The 22,461-nt window shown below is 42.3% G+C and overlaps 1 protein-coding gene across 1 annotated transcript; it reads left to right on the forward strand.

Annotated features, from left to right (window-relative positions):
- The first annotated feature begins 12,423 nt into the window (after positions 1 to 12,423).
- On the forward strand, positions 12,424 to 21,480 carry LOC115580421 (cathepsin D). Its single transcript, XM_030414730.1, has 9 exons — positions 12,424 to 12,597; positions 15,697 to 15,853; positions 18,121 to 18,244; positions 18,336 to 18,454; positions 18,548 to 18,747; positions 20,032 to 20,154; positions 20,259 to 20,403; positions 20,566 to 20,664; positions 20,927 to 21,480. Exons 1-9 carry the CDS (start codon positions 12,536 to 12,538, stop codon positions 21,086 to 21,088), a joined length of 1,191 nt encoding a protein of 396 aa, XP_030270590.1. The 5' UTR covers positions 12,424 to 12,535; the 3' UTR covers positions 21,089 to 21,480.
- The last annotated feature ends 981 nt before the right edge of the window (positions 21,481 to 22,461 follow it).

The following is a 22,461-nucleotide window of genomic DNA, read 5'->3' on the forward strand; positions in this document are numbered from 1 at the left end:
TCCTCACAGCTCAGAACAGCCTCGTTACTTCCTTTGATGCATTTGAGGGGAATTATTTGGTGTCAGCAGACTGATGTGGACCAATCAGAGCACATCACGCACGGCAGACGCAGCGAGACGAGACAAAGACGTAAAAGCCGTAAGAAGGCGTAAACAGACAGAGAGGAGACTGGAATGTGGAGAAAAGGCGTGTTAGTGTCTCGTATCTGCAGAGAGTTTCTGATTTTCTCTCTTTGTTGCTGCTCGGGACGCTTTACCAACCCAACATGTGTCTATTTGACGTCCTGGGAATGAGACTCAACAATCAACTGTCTTTGTGGTGCGTTCAGGAACAGCTGGGACAAATCCTACTGATTCTACCTTTAACTTTAATAGTCTTTGAATTCTGTTAATATGACGTGAGCTTCAGTTAGCTTTGACACAAATGTCCTTCAGAGGGAGACTTTTTACTCTGATACTCTGAGTACATGTCAGAGCCTGTAATCTATTACTTTACTGGAGTATACAAGCTGAATCAGTCTTGTTCTGAACTTCTACTGGAGGAGAGAAGAGTGCACTTAACACGTGTTAAACAGCTCAGAGAGGAGAGCCACACTTTGCCTTTTTTAATCTAAATCTGATAAAATGTCAATTAAACCAAAGTGACAGCAGCGGCCGGCTCTAAAGCCTCAGATGGAGGGTTTGGAAAGAAATGCCTTCGAGTGATTATTCACCAGAGTCTCCAGGATCTCTGCCAGATAAGGCACCTCAGGGATCGGCCTGTAATTACTGAGCCTGTCCGTGTCACGCTCCTCCCTCACGGCTACAACATGAGCTGTTTTCCAAACTCTGAAAAGGAAACGGAAAGATTGAAAATATATCTCATTTGCTCCGAGATAATTTGGGGCTTGAGAACGAAGAGTTGCTGAAAACTGAAACTTTTAATTAGCACAACATTTTGCTGATGATAATTGTTAACGGTAATTTGCAGTTTGTGCTCGTCGCAGAGCGTTTTCTCGCCGACTCGCTCGGGAAATTGCCTCTAAACCTCTCCACAAGTCCTTGTTAGCTCTTTAGCAAAAAGAACGCCGTTAGGGGAAACGAGTCATACATATAAACTGCCACCAAATATACGCAGCTCTATTCGAGGAAACAGATCCGAGGCTGAGGGGTAATTAGCCTGCCAAACAGCGTGTAATTAAAGATCCATTACATAAGGTCAGAAATCTTCCTCCTGGCACTTGCTTTCGTTCTCTCTCGGAGCGTCTTTGACTCGTACCTGTCTGTTCTCGCTGTGCGGTGAATCACGCTCACGAGGAGGCGAATCAGCAGCAGAACCAGCGACAACCGTTTTAAATTCTGACCCACACTCAAGAGAAAAATTTGGTGTCTGTATCAGCCGTCCAACTGGGTCGACGTTCGTTTTTAAATTCATTGGGTTGGTGTCGCGGGTGGATGTGTGATATATGAAAGTGCTCCTTCTCTCTCACTCTTCTGGCCTTTCTGTCATTTTGTGTCCAGCTCATTTTCCGCTCTCTCTCGTCTCTGTAAGTACTCGAGCCGAGGACTCGTGGTGCCTTTGGGTCAGTCTCGCACAAATAAACAACCTTAACTGAATACGACTGAAAGCATGAGCAGAGAGCTGAAGTAAAATGACACCGTATGTAACTCTCTGCGGCTGGATTCGATGAAAAAGAGCGATCTGTTCATTCAGCCGTTTTGTTGAATGTAGCCCCAACACCGACTCTAACGCGAAGGGCGACATCACACGGATCATTTCCTGTCATCAAATATCCCTCAAACATCTCAGCGCATGTAAGAGAGCTCCTTCAGAATCAGCGTCTTTGCACGAGCGCTTCTATTCAGGGATCATTCGCAGCTGAGAACTTCATTTACTTACTTGTTACTCGCAATGAAACCGGCCTGCAGGAGCCCGCTGTGTGTTTTTAATCAGAAACCTGCCTGTGAAGATGTGAAAGATACACTTCAGCATGATGAACCCAAGAGACGAGTTCAAACTCCTTCGTAAAGTGATCTGCGTGGCTTCTTGATGTACTCTTTAACACTCGGCAAGCTGCCAATCTGGCCGTCCTTTTAGCAGCTAGTTCCGCTGATTTAGGGCCGTCCACACGTACGAAAACGCTCTTTTTTTCCTCTGTCTTTCTCTGAATCGTTTCAAGAATATTTGCGTCCACATGGATCCACTGAGAACGACCAAAAACGCTGTAGTTCATATTCCAGGCCTCTAGGTGGCGCTTGAAATTCACAAAAAACGGCGAAGAAGAGACAGAGCATGCGCATTAAGCTTGCTGTAAATAAACAGACAGTAGACGGAGAAACCGAACACAACAAGAAGAAGAAAATGGTGAGTGCAAGGAAACCAGAATCGTTTGTGTGGACTGATAATGAGGTCGAACTGCTGCTGCGAATCACACTCAACTACAAGGAGAGTAAGATGCAAGAAACACGAACACGAGCATGTAGTCCGCCATTGTTGTTGTTGTTGTTGTTATAAGACGTCGCGGGGTTCAGAGGTCGGAGGCTAGAGGTCGAGGGGCGGGGCGATGGCGTCATCGTCTCGGAAAGTATGCGTATTCGCCGTCCACACGAAAATGCGAGGGCAGCGTTTTTGGATTTTTCCAACCTGAGACCCGTTTTCAAAAAAGTGCGTTTTCAGGTGCTGCGTTTCAGGATCCATGTGGATGATAGATAGATAGATAGATAGATAGATAGAATTACTTTAATGATCCCAGACTGGGAAATTATTTTGTTACAGCAGTAGTGAGTCGGCAAATAAAACAAAACGGCCAAAACGATGCAATACATGTGCGTTTCCAACAAAAGAGCATTTTTGTGTGGACGGCCTCTTAGACAGAAGGTTCTGTTTTGTTCCGCTAATTTGACGGCCAGGAGGGAACACTTTTCGCCACCTCCACTGCTCCATTAAATCCGATGTGCTGGCAATTGCGTGAGGTGGGCGGAGGTGTCAATGACCTGCTCTGTTGTGCAACCCACAGCCGAGGAGTTTTAAAACCAGGAAACAGCTGATCACAGCAGTCAGTCCATCATTTCATCTGCGGACGTCAAGATGAGTAACTGGACAGCCGCTGAGATCCAGGAGATGCTAGCGTCTCCTCGGTCTCTGTAGATGTCTTCATTGTCCACTCGTTGTAGTGGTAAGCTACTAACGGTCACTGCTTTCAAATTAAAAGCCCCCCGCTAAGAACCCAGTTCTGAACTCCAATGGGGTGCAATGTAAAGCTCTTATTTTGAAGACAAATTTGAACGAGGGGGCAAAGTGCTCCACCGCACGCTTCCTTGAGTGGGTAACGGCTGCGGCCGGCTGCAATACCAATGTCTGCGGCGGGAGGTCAAGCCCTGCCCTCACGGAATCACCCCCAAAGTTAGTCCACTCCAGCGAAACTGGAGAAAGGACAAATTCTGTTGGAAAGTGATGTCGGTGAGTGAAGAGAGAGAGATATCCTACGCGACAGTAGCGTTAGCATTTTAGCCTAAGCGGAGGCAGGAAGTAACGGTCACTATGGGACCTTAACTCGGAAAAAGGCTCCATGTAAGTGAACGGGAGTCAAAGTTTTATTTCATGATCCGATTGAATTGTGCCATGAGAAAAAATATGACCTCTAACTGTTTAAAACATCATGTTTCACACCGAGAAATCAGCAGTTGTTGTAAAACTACTGTAAAATAAAATTTAGAAGAATCCGTAACCAGAAAGACTACAAGTCGCGTAGGTGACGTCACACACCAAATGCCGCCCTTTCCCATGTCAGTTGGTGACGTATTTTTTGTGGGACACCCGATTTGCGTGTGTGTGTCATGGGCGGGGCTTGGCAGTCCAGCCGGTCGTGTGACGTGCGTGTCATGGGCGGTCAAGCCCCGCCTCCAGCCGCAGACTTTAGTATTGCAGCCGGCCGCAGCCGTTAGTACTTGGCTTCCTTTAATAGCGGAGTTTAACATTCGCATGTGTTTGACTGAGGAGGCGAGAATATGGGCCACAAGTCTATAATTAAGTAAATCTTTCAAGCGTCGCCACATTTAATACCACAGCAGGGGGAAGCACCCATGACAAGGCAACGGCCATTCATGATTATGTTGCATCCCGCCGGCCTTGAGCTGCTGACACTGGTATCACAGGGCTAAATATTCTTACGACACATGTGTTGTATGTCACTGTTCATGCCCAACTTCGTGCTTCACGTCACGTCACATGTTTACGCCGACCCCAGTGGCGGCTTTTTTTAAAAGAAGGAATATTACACCTCCCTTTCACACGGACAAGACTGCAGATTGCAGCCTTTACCTGGCTGCAAATGTGGCGCATTTTCCATCTAAAAGGGGTTAATGAACGTGTCACATCAGAGTTGTTTTATATCATGAAAACAGCAGGAAGCAGCCGGTTTAGTTATTCTGTCATCAGCCATGACAGCAGCAAAACAAACTCTCTTTGTTGTCACGACTGAATTAACAGAATAAACAGACTGACCTTAAAGAGCAACACAATTTATACTTTCTTACTTTGTTTACATGTGGCGGACCCTGCCACTTGTCTAGCTTCAGGTAGTGTTCTGGGACCTGATCTTCCTCTGAGAACAGCTTGTTTATTCACTTGAGGGAAAAAATAAATGTCTGAGTTAGTTTTATTACCTCAATAAAATTGTAAATATTAAAATTCTGAGTTTGAATTTCTTCTCCAGAACGACGCCGAGATTAGATTATCTGACAGATCTGCAAAGTTTAGCCTGAATGTTTTTTTACATTCTATCAAATTATCCAACATTAAACAATCATTACAGCTTTTTACATCCTTGTTGTTGTTTGTCGTTGTAAATTAGGGTCGCCCCTCAATTATCTCTTATGTATTAATAAAGTTGAATTGAGTGATTGATGAAGTGTTAGACAGCCTAACGAGAACTTCTTAAAATAGGAACTATGTGAGACAAAGCAGAGCGTCCATCATGTGTTGTGCTGAGATTCAGGGCATCACGGAGGAAGTTGTGAGCGCTCCATTAATGATTCATCAGATTTGACAAGTTAACAGAATTAAACTACAAAGCTTTTGGCAATTTTAAGCCCGAGTGCTCGAGTGACAGCATCTCTCTCTGAACTAAATCTGGCGCAGGTGGTCTTTTTATAGCCGTCTAAACAGGCAGAAGTCACACAAAGTCTGCGCTTTGTTGTGTTCTCTGTAAAAAAAAAGATCAATACAAGAAGAGGCTACCATCCAATTTCAGAACATGAATGATCTTTTCGCTCTCATGTTTGTGCATGAAGCCCGGTCAGCGGCTCCACACACGTCGGATCATCTGTTATCGTTTCAGTTCATTTCACATGAGATGCTTCGGCACCTGCTGCCGGGCGGATCACCAGGAGGAGCGGCTGCAGAGCTGACCGGCCGTGTGTGCGTCCAACAGTCGAGCTACAAAGGAGCGTTTTAAGAGAAGCTTCCAGTGCTGCTGCTCATCCTGCATCGTTTATCTAAAGAGGAGGTTTCACAGCACTCACACAGATTGGTGCAATTATTGTACTGTGCTTTGTTAAAGGAGAGAAAAGAGAAAAAGAAAGGAACACAAGTAATATGGAATTTCAGTGATTGTAACAAATATCTTTACTGATGCTGACGATGCAACATGTTTGGCATTTTACAAAGATCCCGTCTGTTACAGTTCAAACAGTGTGTTAATCATCTGCTCCCACTCTCTTCAGGCTCTCCAACAGATTTTGGAAACTGGCTGCAGGGATTTTTTGTCCCATTAATGAAGCAACGCTCCAAACAAAGTGCCTGCTGGATCATCGACCAGCGTCTGAATCTCCTCCCTCCGCCCCTTCCCAATGAAAGAATCAGTCGTCTGTGTCCAGCAGTTTTTGTATCTGACAGTTTGATATTCACGGCTCAGTTCCTCACAGCGACTGACCAGGTGTGCAACGTGACTAAGTACTTTTTTGGAGGCATTTGTGTGTCTTTATTACAGAACAGCACAACTGCTGCTATAAAATGTTGGCAGTTAGTGTCTGCAAACCACATGTAAGTCCAAATTTGTGCATATAAAATGGTTCATACCACGTTCACAGCACATGTTCATTACCTGACTGCAGTATCAAGAGAAGGAGGTGATGGAGTTGGAGCCGAGCTCGAGTCTGCATGTCAGCGTTTGTGAGAGTCAAAACACTGAATGTTTTAATGGAGACATCAGGACTATTTCCAGTTTTTAGAATTACGCCAAAACATGATGTTTTCCAAACCTTAAAGGGATATTCCGGTGTAAGTTTAATCCATGGTCTAACACACCGTGAAACTGTGTTAGACTCCCTCTCGAGAGATCAAGTTAGCAGACCGCTAATTTACGGAGTTTTATCAACCTCAGAAACGACTGCACGACAACAATACACTGCAGTAAATGGATCCAAATATAAACCGCCACCAAAAAGCCAGAAATAATGCTCAGAACAGCACCAAACTTCAGCAACAGTACAAATAGGGTCTCAGCACATAGTCCGGGGCATCTAACCTCCGCTAGCTTAGCTGGATTTCTACTGAAAAGCTGACTAAATTTACCACTCTTCTGCAGCAGCTTCCTGTTGACGGGAAGTCCCGACGAGTCGATTACCGAGTGCAGTAGAGTTCCGCGGCTCATGGATGAAAATGTATGATTATGACTCCATGGAAAAGCAATCAAAGTTCATATGTGTCTTACCTGCCAGTTTATAACAGTTATTATCGAGAGCGGACAGGGAAAAGAACGGAATTGAGCATTTCTAACCGCACTCGGTAATCGTCGCGTCGGGACTTCCCCGACCCGGAAGCTGATGGAGGAGAGTTGAAGTCTGTTTTTAGCTTCACAATAGAAATCCAGCTAAGCTAGTGGAGGTTAGATGCCCCGGACTATGTGCTGAGACCCTATTTGTACTGTTGCTGAAGTTTGGTGCTGTTCTGAGCATTATTTGTGGCTTTTTGGTGGCGGTTTACATTTGGATCCATTTACTGCAGTGTATTGTTGTCGTGCGGTCGTTTCTGAGGTTGATAAAACTCCGTAAATTAGCGGTCTGCTAACTTGATCTCTCGAGAGGGAGTCTAACACAGTTTCACGAATTAAACATGGATTAAATTTACACTAGAATATCCCTTTAACAAAGTGTTTTATGTGCCTTAACCTGCACAGAGCACATGCACAGTGATGTGACAAGAGAAAACAGTTTTATATGATCTGTAGTTTTGTTTTACTTTGCCAACTTTTACTCTTCACAGCCAGTTGTTCCCCAATCACCTGAATAATGTTGGCAGTGAATGTTTCTGCAAAACCACAGACGTTGATCAGGTTAGCTGGGTAAGTTTAGACACAAAACCCTCTTGTTAGGGTGAGAAAATGGGCGTGTTTTCGCCTAAAAGTCGTGGATTTGTCGCCACATGTATGACCTGTACAAATGTGGTTCGCAGAAACGTTAACCGCCAGTATTTTATTCTGGCGACTGAGCTGACAGAGCGGTGACGGGAGATGCCAGAGCGGAGGTGTTCTGTGTTCATGGTTGTCTTAATCCCTGATCTGCTGCGTTGTTAACAGGATTTGAAATTCTCTCTCCAGGTCTCTTGTTTCATTCTACACACCACAGCTCACATGACTGTGTGTACGAGCGACTGTAACACCATGAATGTCTTTAAAGAGAGATTGTCTCTCCTAGTTCCTTTTCCAGGTTCAAAGCGGCTCGTTTTAATCATACTGAACCTTTTTGCAGGTAAGTTCTTACACACCAGCACAGTCGGCCCTCGTTTCAAGGTTACCACATACAAATGTTTTGTCTCATCCGTGGTGTCTCATACACGGAACATGGTGCCCTTTAATATCTTTATGAGACAAACCGGCTTCAACTAGTTCCACTGTAAACCCGTGTTGGTAAAATAAGAGGCTCAGAGCAGCTGTTCATACGTCCAGTCGCTCCGATATAAACCTCATGTTGTATCAGAAGGACGTGTAGGGAGGAGGTCGCACACAGGACTCTGAGGTTTGTGTCCCACGTGAAAACAAAAGTCATCCACATTTTCCTAAAGCTGACCAAGCTGCGACCTTTCATAAAGTTAAAGTGAAAGTGCTAGGGGGAAAAACTATGTTAGCATCAAAATCTCTATTTTTAAAACAGTAAGAAGTCTCGACACAACATGAAACTTTGCTGGTAGTATCACCAGGGTCTCTACACATGAACACGAGCATTGAGAACATTGTTTGTGTACACAGAGTTTACAAAAAAGAAGGTTTTTGAACAACTCACGTTAGCAGTAGCTTGTTCCGCTCGCCGCCGTCCTGCCAGTGGAGAAGTGTCGATCTCAGAATGTGACGTAACCTGGAGGACAGTTAAGGTGGAACGCTCCTAAAGCTTAGTTCCATATAAATGCAGGATAATTTGTTGTTTTGTTGTTAGCGAAAAACAATATTGACCTTGAAGTTGAAAAAGGAGCCTCATATAAGAAACAATACTAAAATCAAAAGCTGGAAAAGTCACGTGAGATCTCGTGGATAGTTGTTGCTGGAAGACAGTAGTTCCACCTTAACCCTCACATTCTGAGATCGACACTTCTCCACTGGCAGGACGGCGGCGAGCGGAACAAGCTACTGCTAACGTGAGTTGTTCAAAAACCTTCTTTTTAGTAAACTCTGTGTACACAAACAATGTTCTCAATGCTCGTGTTCATGTGTAGAGACCCTGGTGATACTACCAGCAAAGTTTCATGTTGTGTCGAGACTTCTTACTGTTTTAAACAGAGAGATTTTGATGCTATCGTAAAAGTGCCCGTAGCACTCCCATTGAAAATTAGTTTGACCTGAAAACGAAAATACGGTAAATCTTAAAAGTGCCTCTTTCATCGTAATTATGCTTTTACACGAAGGTTTGACTCATATACATTCACAAATAAAGCCTCGGTTGCATTTTGGCGAGAGTTTTACCTTAACCATGTTTTAGCTGGTCTGTCTGGCAGGAAGTCTTTCTGATGGAGCAGGTCGCACACAGATAATAAAGACCCGCCTCATTCAGACTGCCGCCTCAAATCAGTTTTTTTTTGCGTACCCAGATTGTTTCCAGAAAGGCTGATGTCTGGACACAAAACCCCAAATCATAGCAGACAGTCTGTCAAATCTGATTTTGCTGCAGTCTGAACTAAAGAATGTGTTTCTGACAACCTGGGGATGAACGGGTTGTTTCAAAGGAGAGGCTGTCATGTTGAAACAGGAGAGAGATGAACACAATCTGCTGTCTCACAGCTGGAAACACACCGCTGCCTCAGACACACGTATATTCTGTAGGATTAAGACCTCAAAAATCCATCCCAGACCGAAAGTGACAAGTGATAAACTGTAATCAGACCAGTGTCGGCCTGCAAGAATTCATCGTAATTATATGTTTTATCTTCCACTCTCTGCTTCAACGTCAAGAGCGACAAAACTCAAACACTCGATCAAACTGTCAGGTGAACGTTTTGTTACTCAAACTGGAAATAGGCGTGTTTTTTGCTTTGGTGTATCATCAATACAGTAAATGTTGTGTGCACGATGTAATGGCGACAGAATAATGACACCATCAGCGTTCAGATTGTTTCCCTCCGATCTGCACTTTCTCTGCACCGGGCAGGAAAATGAAGGCTGACCTGTGACACAGTCCCGTCTGCCGTCACGTCTCCATCACAGACTAAATGAAGCAATAAACTCACTCTGTCTCCTGTTAGTTGTTCTTTTTGTGGTATCAGATCAGGAGATATCATCATGAGACAAAGATGAACGTGTTCACCTCCTTTATCTGTAAATCTGAGTCACTTCTCTGTTGGTGTCTTCAGCTTGTGACCCGGGTTCCTCTTTGGTGTTGCAGTTTGTCTTTGTTTGAAAAATGTTCTTGTGGTTTTAAAGAACTTTCCCATCAGCACATGAAGCGCTCTGCAGTTTTTGGGCACGTGATTAGTTTTTTTTTGTCTCATGCTGCGTTAAAGATTCACATCAAAATGCCGATTGAACTGTTTTGTTGCTGACGAACGCCAGTCGGCCTTTAAATGTATGACACAGCTTTTTTTTTTTACAGCTTTGTAACGATGATCAAGTTCATTTCATCCTTCCTCTTTGTGTCTTTATGACTTTGTCGGCCTCTTATAGACAATAATCGACAGCATATTTGAACCAACTTTACTTTAATTCTGGATATTTCTTTCTCTCCCATAAAGTTAAGAGAATATAATTGGTGGAGTTTTTACACAGTGCCGTATTTGTACCCCCATCTGACTTCATCCTCTGGGGACCATGAATGTCATGACGACCGAGATCGACCAACATGACTGACAATTAAACACCAGAGAACAATAACTATTCATTTTTACATTCACAGCTGTTATTGATCCTCTAAAACGTCTCTTATTATCTCTGACTGATGCAGCTCGACTATAAAAAGCATTACTGGATTCTGTCTGAAGTCATTTTTCAAGCATTAAGTTGCAGAATTAACAGATTCATCTCGTGCTCCTGAACATGACTCAGCCGTTTCTGAACCACGCGTTTATTTTCGCAACAGCAGGCGACTGAAACATGTGGCGCCGCTGTCACGAAATCAGAACCACCACGTGAAGCGCACTGCAAATCCTGACAGAGTCATCGGTGACACTTTCATATTTTTAATATGCTTTAGTCACACTGAGTAGTGAAAGTAGCCTGTTAACAGCAGGAATACACTTCTGTGACAGTTTCCTGATTATTATTTGTGTTTGTGTCCTTTTTCTGTGCCCTCATTAATGTAAAGCTCCCATTACGTATCATTATTATTAATTATCTAGAAGCAGAAAGGAGGATTTGCTGTTATTTGAACCTGCTAACGACAAACACAGATTGTAACTGTAAGTTTGAAGCAGCATGTTAACAGGTTTCACATCCTTCAGTTCAGTCGTGCTGCAGCTGCTCCTGTGTGATTATTCTTCCTGCAGATTTAATCACGCAAGTCAGTTTATTATGCAAATGACACATTTTACTGAAGGATAATTGTCAATTCTTATCATATTTGGGCTTTATTGTGTTATTTCTTCAATCAGTCTTGCTCTCTGACTTTAAATATGCTGTTAAATATCCAATTATCCGTATAGCTCCCTGTCAGTATGTAAATGTGTCGGAAATGAAGAAAGAGCCTTTCTGTAATTATCTTTTAATAGCTCAGAGTTTCCCCCTGAGAGTGAAAGGTTTGGTTGAACACTGAAGGAGACTCCTGATGTCGGCCTATGATTTGTGGGATGAGGCAGCCACTCGCTGTTCAGTCCTCGTCATTACAGCAAAAACACCAACATGGAGTTTATTTATGGAGAGACGACGACGTGCCCACTGACACGCCAGCAGCCTTTAAATAATTAACATCTCAAGTAAATATTTCCCGGCGTGCTGGGCAGAACAAATGTGAATAAAATGCAAAATATATATTTGTGAAAGCATGAGTGCCTGAATGTAACTGAGTACATTTACTCAAGTACTGTACATGAGTACAAATACGAGGTTTTTCCTTTTTATCCCACTTTTCTTCTCCACATGAACATGAACCTTGTTCCCCTACATGTTCTGTCTTCCTGTCTCACTGACACTAAAAACTGGATTAGTAAAACAAAAACATTTAAAAGAAAACAACAGAAAGAAGATTTTTTTAATAATAATAATAATAATAAATGTTATTTACAAAGCGCCTTTCAGGACACTCACGGACACTTTACAGAGGGACATCCGAAAAAACATTGGATAAAAAAATAAAAATAACATTTAAAACATTCAATAAGACAACATTCAAACATCCAAATACAAAGAAAGAGAAACATACAATTAACAACATTTCAAAAACATCAGTGAAAATACAGTGTGCAACAAAATTGAACAAAAGAAGATTTTTTACACATGAAACACATGAAAAGCAAATAAAATATGTTTTGTCATAAATTAAACTGCCCAACATTTAATCGATAGTATTTGGGTAATTGGATAAAAGTCAGTTAATATGTAAAAACATTTCATTTTTCCAGCGTGTGAGGCGTTGCTGTGTCATTTGAGGGATTTTTAAGGCTTTGCACTGTGTCTTGTCATTTTAAAATCTATTCTATTGTTGCTTATTTTCCTATTTCTTCACTCGTTTTAATGTTTTGTTTCTTGATGTCTCTTTACTTGTTTTTAGTGTATTTTAAATGCAATTTTAATTGTATTTTAATGTAATTTAATGCCCCAGTAAAGCACTTTGAGTTGTGTCTGAACTGTGCAATACAAATAAACACCCCTTGTCTTTAATATTAATACATAATCAATCACAGAGGACACTTTCCTGCAGGATGACTGAGACTTTTTGAGTGCAGGGGTCAGTACGGTGGCCGACGCGTGCACCTGCCGTTCTGGACCGCCGGAAGTGACGTCAGTCCCAACGGCTCAGCCTCACGTGACGGTGAGTCCACTCCTCCAGTCAGCTGATAAAAGTCGGTGATTTAACGACAACAAGTCGAAGTGCTCAGTCATCTTTGTGTCCATGATTCTGTGACTCTCGGACTGTTACGATGAGGAGCCTGGTCCTGTTCGTGTTCGCGGCGCTGGTTCTGACCACCGACGCGCTGGTTCGGTAAGAAATGAACGTTAACCGGCTGGAATTTGTTGTTTATAACCGACATGACCGCAGAGTAATGTGAACTAATGAGGGCTTACATGCGACTTACACAATGTTCCTTCTGTTACTCAACGCTTTACGACACAAACGGTCCGACTGCTCATTTAAAACCTGAAATATCTGCTGTGTGTTGAAGCGGAGGCTGTCAGTTAGCTAACGGCTACATGCGCAGACAGCTAACGCTAACATTAGCAAACATTAGCTAGTTTATCTCTCAACAGCTGCTCTGTTTCTTTGTCACTGTTTGTTCCAGCGAGGAGTTCATCTTGTGACCTTCAGTATGATTTATATTCATGGCCACTGTGGTCTCAACACTTCCACACTGATTGTAGAGCTTCACATTATAAAGAGGTGGTTTAGTTTGAATTAAATGATTTGAAATAGGCCAATCAAGCTGCAAAGAATTGAGTCATAAAGGGAGAAGATGTATTAATCTCTTTGGGGAAGAAGCATTGTACTATTTGAAGTGAAACTAGCCATTCTACACGATTAAAATACATTAAAATGTATCATTAAAACATTAAAAGTAAAGTTATGGAAGTATTTGCAACACAATATCTGTAATTATCAAAGTTAAAACTAAAAGTAGGCCCCCTTTGTTGTGTTTTATTGGATCGTTATGAATGTAAAATCTTAAGTTAAACTGTATTAATACAGAAGAGATCATTGATCGGTGACCCTTACTTACAATGACAAACAATAACAAGGAGAAATGGTGACAATGTCAAAGCGGTCACACAAAGTGGATCTAAAAAGTAAAAGTAATTATTGTTTTATGCCAGATAATATGATAAAAATGTAATCAATTCAGTTACAGTAAAACAGCAAAACTTTGCAGACATGTCAGATAATTAAATAGATAAAATACAATAAAAAATACAGTTATTGATGTGGAAAATCTGTGTTTTTTTGTCATTCTATACTTTGAGGAGCACTGTGTCGTTTTGGAGAAGAAATTCAAACAGTTTATTAATGAGGTAGTAATACAAAATCTGAAATATTTATTTTTTCCAGAAGTAAATAAATAAGATGTTCTTCGAGGAAAATAAGCTCCCAGAACACTGTTTGACACTAGACAGGTGGCAGGGTCCGCCACATATAAACAAAGTGAAACAGTATAAAACTGTGTCCTTTTTAAGGTCAGTTTGTTTTTTAAGTCATGAAAATGAATATCCTTCTCTTCTGATTAAAACTCTTCATCAAAACTACAAAGTGCAACCTCAGTGGTTTATTTTATTATTAAATATAAAAACCGCGCTAGAACTGAACATTTCAGTCATGATAGAAAAGAGAAGAAGAAGAAGAAGAAGATGACATAATTAATCCAAGAGCTGCTGGGAGGAAGTATTCATTGATGAAGTCATGGCAGTAGAATAGCCTCCTGCCTAATCATTGTGAATGTAAACTATTTTAATTTAGGATAATTTAAGATAATTTCATACAGTGTTATGTCATGAATTTATCCACATTTTTAAATTTAAAATCTTAATCTGAGAGGTAATAAGTAACTCTGTCAGATAAAAGAAGTGGCTCAAAAGTTCCAATATTTGTGGAGTGAAAGGACATAGTATTCAGTCAGTGTGACTCTCAGTACTGAGTCCAAACAGTGATGTGTTTTTATAGTGGAGGAACACAGAGGGTGAGGCTCGTTCACACCTTCAACTGTACTTGGTGAAAAGGGAAAAAAAGCGTGGTACAGCATGTTCTAACTGAAGCAGTTACCTGGTAAAATGTCAAGTGAGAAACCACTCCTGTATCATGTGAAAGGTTTAAGAAAAGCTTTTGTGTCTGTTGCACTTGCAGAAAACTTCCCTAAGTTTATTGAACTGTGTTGCACATGTGTCAGTAGCTCCGTCAGTCGATCAGAAGACAAAATGTTCTTGGCCTCCTGACATCAGTGTCACAGTCATGCAGAATAGATGCCTCTAGTGGTTCCTGAAGTGGGGGATGGGCCCCCTCTAGGGGACACGGCGAGGCTGAATGAATGAGATATGGTTCTGCACTGCTTCCAAAACACGGCCACATTTATGATAAAGCAGACAAATCAACAGTGAACGTGACAACTGCTGCAAAGCAATGACGAGCAAATGTGTGCAAACCTGTTGAAAGCAGTTGGTGCTGTTAGTAAAACTCTTGAATGTGCTGATGTTGGCTGTCACTCACTTAACAACAGAGTCACATTTTATATATTCTTGGATGTTTCTCAGCTGATGTTTTTTGCTTTTTATAATCACCTTCTATTTGGTCTGATCTCATTTTGTTTCTAGTTTCCTGCCCGTCTGATATTTTGTTTCTAAATGCTTTTATTGTGAAGCACTGAAACATGCTACACTACTTTTCTGACACATTGCATTTGTAGGCATGATTAGCTGATATTCATGAAGGATTGTGAATTTTAGCCCTCTGCATTTACTCTTCATGTGTTGAGAAAAGAGCTTCCACTGAGTCAGTTGTAACTCGCATGACTATCTTCTACATCAGCTGCTGGGTGTTGCAGGAGGGACGTTTGGTATTCAGAGAGCCGCGCTGGTCACATGTTTACCAATAGACACCAAAAGGCTTTTACAGAAACCAGACGGTGAACGTTTGCAGGCACTGATGTTAAATGTATGACTTGGTGTCGTGTTGTATTTCTTCAGAGGGAAACGGAGGTGAAGCCTTATAGCTGTGCAGGTTAGACAGACAACAGGTCGAACAGGCTAAAACTAATGCCGTCTAATACAACAATCCTGTAATAAATCCTTCCTTTATGTTGGTTATAATGTTCTGTTTGTTTATAAACTTGTATAATTGGTTGTGCTCTGCTCTCGGGCCTTGCTGTATTATGCAGAATAATGTTTTGCAACACTCTGAAGGATATCACCGTGCAGATAAAGATAAAATATGTGGGTCAGATCTTATCTGCTGGGCCACCAGTTGCGTTTGTGCTTTACAAATGAAGTCTTCAGATTAAATCTCCTTCGCACTCGTACTATAATTTGATTCAGTCCTTTTTTAAAAGAGGAACTGGATGTGGGTGGAACCAGGTTCCTAAATCTCTTCTTCCCGTTTCAGAATTCCCTTAAAGAAATTCCGTTCCATCAGACGTGAGCTGACGGACTCGGGGAGGACCGCAGAGGAGCTCCTGGCTGGCAAACACTCCACTAAGTACAACTTTGGCTTCCCCTCCAGCAATGCACCCACTCCAGAAACCCTGAAGAACTACCTTGACGTAAGCATCACTCTCCAAACGTCTGACCTGTGGGCTCCTCACTCTCTCTAATGCACCCTTCAGAAGCCGAGCTCAGGCAGAGCCACAACAAAGGTCCTGTTGTGTTGTGGCCGCCTCTGCTTTTCTCTGTAAATCCTCCAGGCTAAATGGAAAATCAGACTTGCCTGTCAGGTCTAGCACTTTTTTTTTAGAACGGCTGATTCATTGTGGTGTTGGCTAATATCAGCTATAACCTGTGAGAGTGACCGAAGAGGAACATTCACCACATGACTGCTGACTCAGTGCCGGCACCTGATCTTTAAGCCTCTTGAGTCTCGTCAGCTGACCGAGTTTGTTTGTTTGCTCTCAGTTTTACTGGACCTATTAGCCAATCACCTTTATCTTTTATGATGACATCAGTCAGCCTCTCTGGATTGTAAGGAAGTAGGAGAGTGCAGAAACAGTTTAATGGTTCAGGCTTTCACATAAATGCATCAGGGGAAAGAAACTAGCCTGGTGAATAGATGCAGAGAGACGTATCGTCTCATCACACATCAGAATCAGAACATCTGTTGGTCAGTAACAAGTCTGCAGGACAGAACTGCAAAAGATGTTCGAGGTTATTTAGAAACCGTCTCTCCATTACAGAGTTTACACGTCAGAGAATCGGACACTAAGTTGTTTTGACTGTAATAAAACTTTTTTCATTACAAGTGATAATGAGTTTAACAGTTTGAGTTAAAAGATAAATGTCAGAAAAGCTTCACTAGTATTTGGTTTATTCCCTTTTGCTTTAATGTCAGAATGCACTGGAGCTGCAGGGACTCCACAAACCTCCTGACTCCTGTTGTCCCAGCATGATCTGACCGTGTTCCACAAAGCTTCTTCACCGTTTGTTCTCAGGCGTTCTGTTTCCAAACACCCTGATAAATGTTGACGGGGGTTGAGATCAGGTGACAGTCAGGACTTCTTTGGTCTTCTGTCAAAGCTTTGAGGTGCGTTTGGGCTCATTCGCCTGCTGCTCAGCAGTGCATGGATCTCCAAACTGCTTTCAGAAACTGGATCAGTTTTATCCACAGAACGATCTGCTGCATTTCCTCAGAAATTCTGACCATCACCCTGAATAATCCACAGACCTCATGAACCATCTTCACTACAAATACTGACAAATAATCTTTATAAAAGCTATTCAATTTGTTCCCAAATCTTTTTAACCCTTGATTTAATATTTATTTCATCTCACTCACTCAACAAACACACAAACACAAGTGCTACAGGTGGAAATCAAATCTGTTGTAAAACTTCATTTTTCAAGCAAGGAAAGCTGATGGAGATTCAACATGTAATTTAAACCATCATCATGAAGTAAAATAATACAGAACTGTTCTCAATAACTCCACAAGCTGTTCTGCCTAACATAAAACACTGAGTAACTGGTTGAATTTCATCACTTTCCTTTTGTAAAATTGATTTAAATGTTACTTGTAACTGTGTGAACATGCAGACGACACAATGTGCAGATGACATGTTCGTCATGTATACCAGTGAGAACTGCAGCATGACTGTCTGTTCATTAAGATCTGTGCTTTGCTGATTTCAGTGTTTTAGTTTTTATTTAGAAATATTCAAAAAACATAATGTTGTCGGACTCACTGAAACAAGAAATGTTGCAGAAATCCTACAGACAGAAGCTTCAAACTCTGCACAAATAAAACCAAAACTATCTGAACAGATAATTCTGTAATTTGTGCAAAACCAACTCAAAGCAGCAACCCATCACAGATTCAATCAAAAAGGGGAAAAACAGCTTTCTAATCTGGCTGAGAAAGGGAAGTGCTCTGAGGTCTGGATGACTCGACAAAACTCTGACATGAAGGTTTTCACCCGAGTGGTTTTCAGTCACGCGGAGGAGAAGTTGGCTTCGGCTCCGGCCTGTGTGGAGAAATCATTTATAGTGTCATGCTGTCATTTTGAAACTTTAACGAGTGATTTATAGACGTGACTCAGTAACTATTTGACCTGCGTCCTAATAACTGACAGCTGTGCAGCGTCCTCAGCACTGAGAACAAAATGTTGTTGTTGTTTTAACCATTAGACCGGCTCCGCTTCTCTACCTTAAAGGATTATTGTAATCTCTTCTCCTGAAAACATGAGATCAGCTCCAGGATTATGTACTGGTGGGTTTTTAAAGATCAGAGTCCTGGAGCAACCAGGAAATCTCCTCAGGTTTTCAAGACACTGACAGTTTGTTTTTACTGATAATTATGTTCCTGTCTTCTGTCGACCAGGCGCAGTATTACGGTGAGATCGGCCTGGGGACTCCTCCTCAGCTCTTCACTGTGGTGTTTGATACGGGCTCCTCCAACCTGTGGGTGCCCTCCGTTCACTGCTCCCTCTTAGACATCGCCTGCTGTAAGTCCGACTGTAGTTATCACAGAGACAATAACATCTCTACTCCAACCTTAAATATAACATCTTGTCTCCCTTTTTGTTCCTTTGTCAGTGCTTCACCACAAATATAATTCTGCCAAGTCCAGCACATACGTGAAGAACGGCACCGCCTTTGCAATCCAGTATGGATCTGGCAGTCTGTCGGGCTACCTCAGTCAGGACACATGCACAGTAAGATCATCTCACACGTTTGCATCAAGATAAACTGTTTGTGTTTCAGTAGAGTCACTAACTTGTGGGTGTTTTTGAATCTTTCTCTCATAGATTGGAGACATCGCGGTGGAGAAACAGCTTTTCGGAGAAGCCATCAAGCAGCCCGGTGTGACCTTCATCGCTGCCAAGTTTGACGGCATCCTCGGCATGGCCTACCCACGCATCTCTGTGGACGGTGTGGCTCCCGTCTTTGACAACATCATGAGCCAGAAGAAGGTGGAGAAGAACGTCTTCTCCTTCTACCTGAACAGGTGGGACAACAGAGTACTAACAAACCCACTGTACACGACTGAATCAGCACCAAACCACAGACGGGCAAAGAGAGAGAGACTAGTTGGTGAAGAAAGAAGAGCAGGTAGCAGCTAAAGAAGCGGATGTATTTGTTGATGGAACCAGTATTGGACTTGGATTCATCTGTTGCACAAGAAGCTAATGTTGCTTCTGCATCTGACGTTTAAACAGACGTTCAATCTCAGACGAGTCGATGAGTCTAAAAGTAAGACAACGCTGAACACAGTTTAGTGGTTAAGATGAAACCTTGTGGAGACAAATGTTTGAGTATTATACTGGATCAGTTGGTAAGATGTGGTCTGGGACTTCCTTTAACTCAAACTGAACCTTGTGTGGTTTTATCAGCTGTTTTCTACTTTTTTTCCACCACACCAAAAATTGTGACCTTTTAGTTTGGTGATGTTAAAATTCGATTGTTCTCAGCGTCTCTTTGTTACGAGTGAAGGGAACCGAGCCGCCACCACCAACTTCCCTTCCTTTTGTTTTTCGTAGTGTTTGCTGCTTTCAGGTCCCTCTTTTACCAATGGACCTGTTTACCTGTGCAATGTTCCAAACAGGTGTTTTTGGAGAACTGTCAGTCATGTGTCGCAACACCTGTGATGGTGTCTATGATTTATCTGAGAATTTTGATGAGTTGTGGAAAAGGCAAAGACAAAATATTGAGTTTTAAAGCTGCTTTACACTCTTAAACAGGCATGTTGGCCGGTCTGCCATCATGTTGAAAAACCGTCATCCTGCGAACACGAGCAGGTGTTGTTGGTTCATAGCAACAGTGTCTCTGCAGGAGATAACAGCAGGACAAACAGCTGCAGGTAGCTTATTCTCACAAGAGAACATATGACAGCGTTTCTTGTCTGTGTCTGAATTTAGTGTTTTTGAATATTCTTGTTTATGTTAGATGACTTTGTTTGACTGTATGAGGGAGTTTCTGATTTAATGAGTTATTGACTGAACACAGATGTTTATTTGGAGAACCGTCATAAATGTATTGGACTAGATTTAAAGCCGCACTCATATTTATTTTTATACTGACAGTGGGTAAAGATTGTTGAGTGACAGAGAAACATTATGTAACTCGGCAGATCATTTAAGCAGTCAGACAGTCACAGTGACTCCGGTGAGCTAAACGCCCATCAGATGGAAACACAACTCCAAATAAATGATGACATAACTTAATGTTTAAACAGGAAACAGTTCTCTGCTTCAGTGGTGCGTTAACTCCTTAAATGTTTTGATCATGTCAGGAACCCCGACACCGAGCCCGGCGGTGAGCTGCTGCTCGGAGGAACTGACCCCAAATACTACAGCGGAGACTTCAACTACGTCAACATCACCCGCCAGGCGTACTGGCAGATCCACATGGACGGGTGAGCATCAGTAAACTCTGTACTGTTTTAGCATTTTTAAATCACTGTTTGATTTAAAAAATAAATAGTAGTTGCTTCATTATGTGCTTGACTGTGTGTGTCAGGATGTCAGTGGGAACCCAGCTGAGTCTGTGTGGGAGCGGCTGTGAAGCCATCGTGGACACCGGGACGTCTCTGATCACCGGACCCTCAGCAGAGGTCAGGTCCCTGCAGAAAGCCATCGGAGCCACTCCACTCATCCAGGGAGAGGTGAGAGACTCACCTGACGCAGAACACAACTACGACACTGTGTCACTGCTAACGTGGAATCAGATCAACATCGTGCTTTTATCATCATGTCGATTGTAGTTAAATTAACAATTAAACAAATGAACTGTGTGTATTAAGAGTTGTGTTGTGGTTGTGTTTCAGTACATGGTGAGCTGTGACAAAGTCCCGACGCTGCCTGTCATCACCTTCAAAGTTGGCGGACAGTCTTACTCTCTGACCGGAGAGCAGTACATCCTCAAGGTGAGACTGAGCACCTGACATGTTGTTTATCCTCCAGCAGGAGGCGACAGAGAGGCAGCTCCCACACCAACAATACAACTCTGTCACTGAGCGTTGCGTCATAACAAACCAAACAAGTGCAGCTCTGTGTGTCCCGGCAGAGGCAGGAGGCTGTTTGTTGTCTGAGCAGCGATCACACACAGATCCATCCAGCTGATTGTGTTGTTGCGTTGAGTTTCTCTTTCTGACTGTGTCACTGTGTGTTCTCCTTCATGTCGTCCAGGTGAGTCAGGCTGGAAAGACCATGTGTCTGAGCGGCTTCATGGGTCTGGACATCCCCGCCCCCGCCGGGCCCCTGTGGATTCTGGGAGACGTCTTCATCGGCCAGTACTACACCGTCTTCGATCGGGACAACAACCGGGTCGGCTTCGCCAAGTCTAAATAAGCACATCCTGCGCTGGAGCAACTCGTCCAAGTGCAAAGCTTAAAATCCAAGTAAATTTGTGCTGCACATGTTTTCTGTTGCTTTGCAATCAAACCGTATTTAGCAATAGATTCTGTGTAGAGCCTGAATGCACTGATCTGAACTATTTGTACGATTTGTCGGGTGTGAAACAGATTTGATAGGATGTGTGAGGAGTGAACATGATCAGCTGATTGTGTTGGTCCTGATTCTTTTAAAACATCTAAGTGTCTTTTTTTTTTTTTTTTTTAAATCAGGGAGCCGTTTTAAACAAACACTTTTAATTTGCGTTTCAGGAGGAAGTTGTTCCTCTACTACTGACTTTGTGATGTATCTTCATGTGATTGGCCTGAATAAACAGTTTTTAAAACAAATCTTTTGTTTACTGTGTCGTCTAGTTTTAATATGGGGGGAAAATCTTTAACTTTGCTCCCAGAGACAAACTAAAGGTGGGACTTTATTAAACTAAGTGAATCAAAAACAATGCAACAGAACCAAAGATATAATCTTTTATAATCCAAACTTTCTTCTTCCCCATGAAAATCTGGCTGTTGCATTACCCACAATGCAACTGGTGCCATCAGAGGTACAGGTGTGCGATGTAGCAGCAGAGACGAGGATCAGCGACACGTCTCATACTTTCACTTCTTTCTACTCAACAGATTTGTCATTTTCAAATTTAGCCCCAACCCAATGTTGGAATGCTACATCTACTGCTGCTAGCACCTGTTTAGCTTAGCATTAAAAGTCAAATGAGCAGGATGTGAAACATTTGGTCAAAAACCAACATCTAAAACCTCTTGTGGCGATTCTGAAACTATTTCTTACTGAACAACAGTCACCAAGACTCTGGAGGTGACAGGCCTCCAGGAAGTTCCTGCTGCTGTTGTAGCTGTTTCCAGTCTAGATGCTAAGCTAAGCTAACTAGCTGCATGCTGTAGCTTCATCTTCTTTCTCCAGTCTTTATGTTTCCCCTTTATGAACAACAGCCTGGTGGTATCCAGAGGTGTTTCCTCTAGTTGGCCATCAGCTGTAATCTTTACGGTGCGTTCAGGTGCAGCCACAGTCGGCCTCCATCGCCTCAAGTTCATTAGTCTTTACCTACAGCGACGTAGCGCTCCTCCCAGAATTTTGTGTGATATCCAGTAGTTGTTATAAGCCATCAAACAGTGTGTGAAGAAGATACGGAGATGATATTTGTCTCTTTTTTCTGTACTTGTGTAGGTTTCATTTCTCCACCGAGCAATAAACAGAAGCTTTAACTTTTTGGACTGAAGGATCAGTCTGTAATTAGGCCACAAATACCATTTTTGTGAGTGTGATATATCGATCTTCTCATCTAATTAAAAAAACAC

Source organism: Sparus aurata, chromosome 4, assembly GCF_900880675.1.
Source record: "Sparus aurata chromosome 4, fSpaAur1.1, whole genome shotgun sequence".
NCBI lineage: Eukaryota > Metazoa > Chordata > Actinopteri > Spariformes > Sparidae > Sparus > Sparus aurata.

Bases quoted from the DNA above. Each gene is read 5' to 3' on its own strand.
- LOC115580421 (XM_030414730.1), top strand. From the start codon at position 12,536: ATGAGGAGCCTGGTCCTGTTCGTGTTCGCGGCGCTGGTTCTGACCACC. The intron at 12,598-15,696 runs GTAAGAAATGAA...TTCCCGTTTCAG, and splicing joins ACCACCGACGCGCTGGTTCG to AATTCCCTTAAAGAAATTCC. The intron at 18,455-18,547 runs GTAAGATCATCT...TTTCTCTCATAG, and splicing joins TCAGTCAGGACACATGCACA to ATTGGAGACATCGCGGTGGA.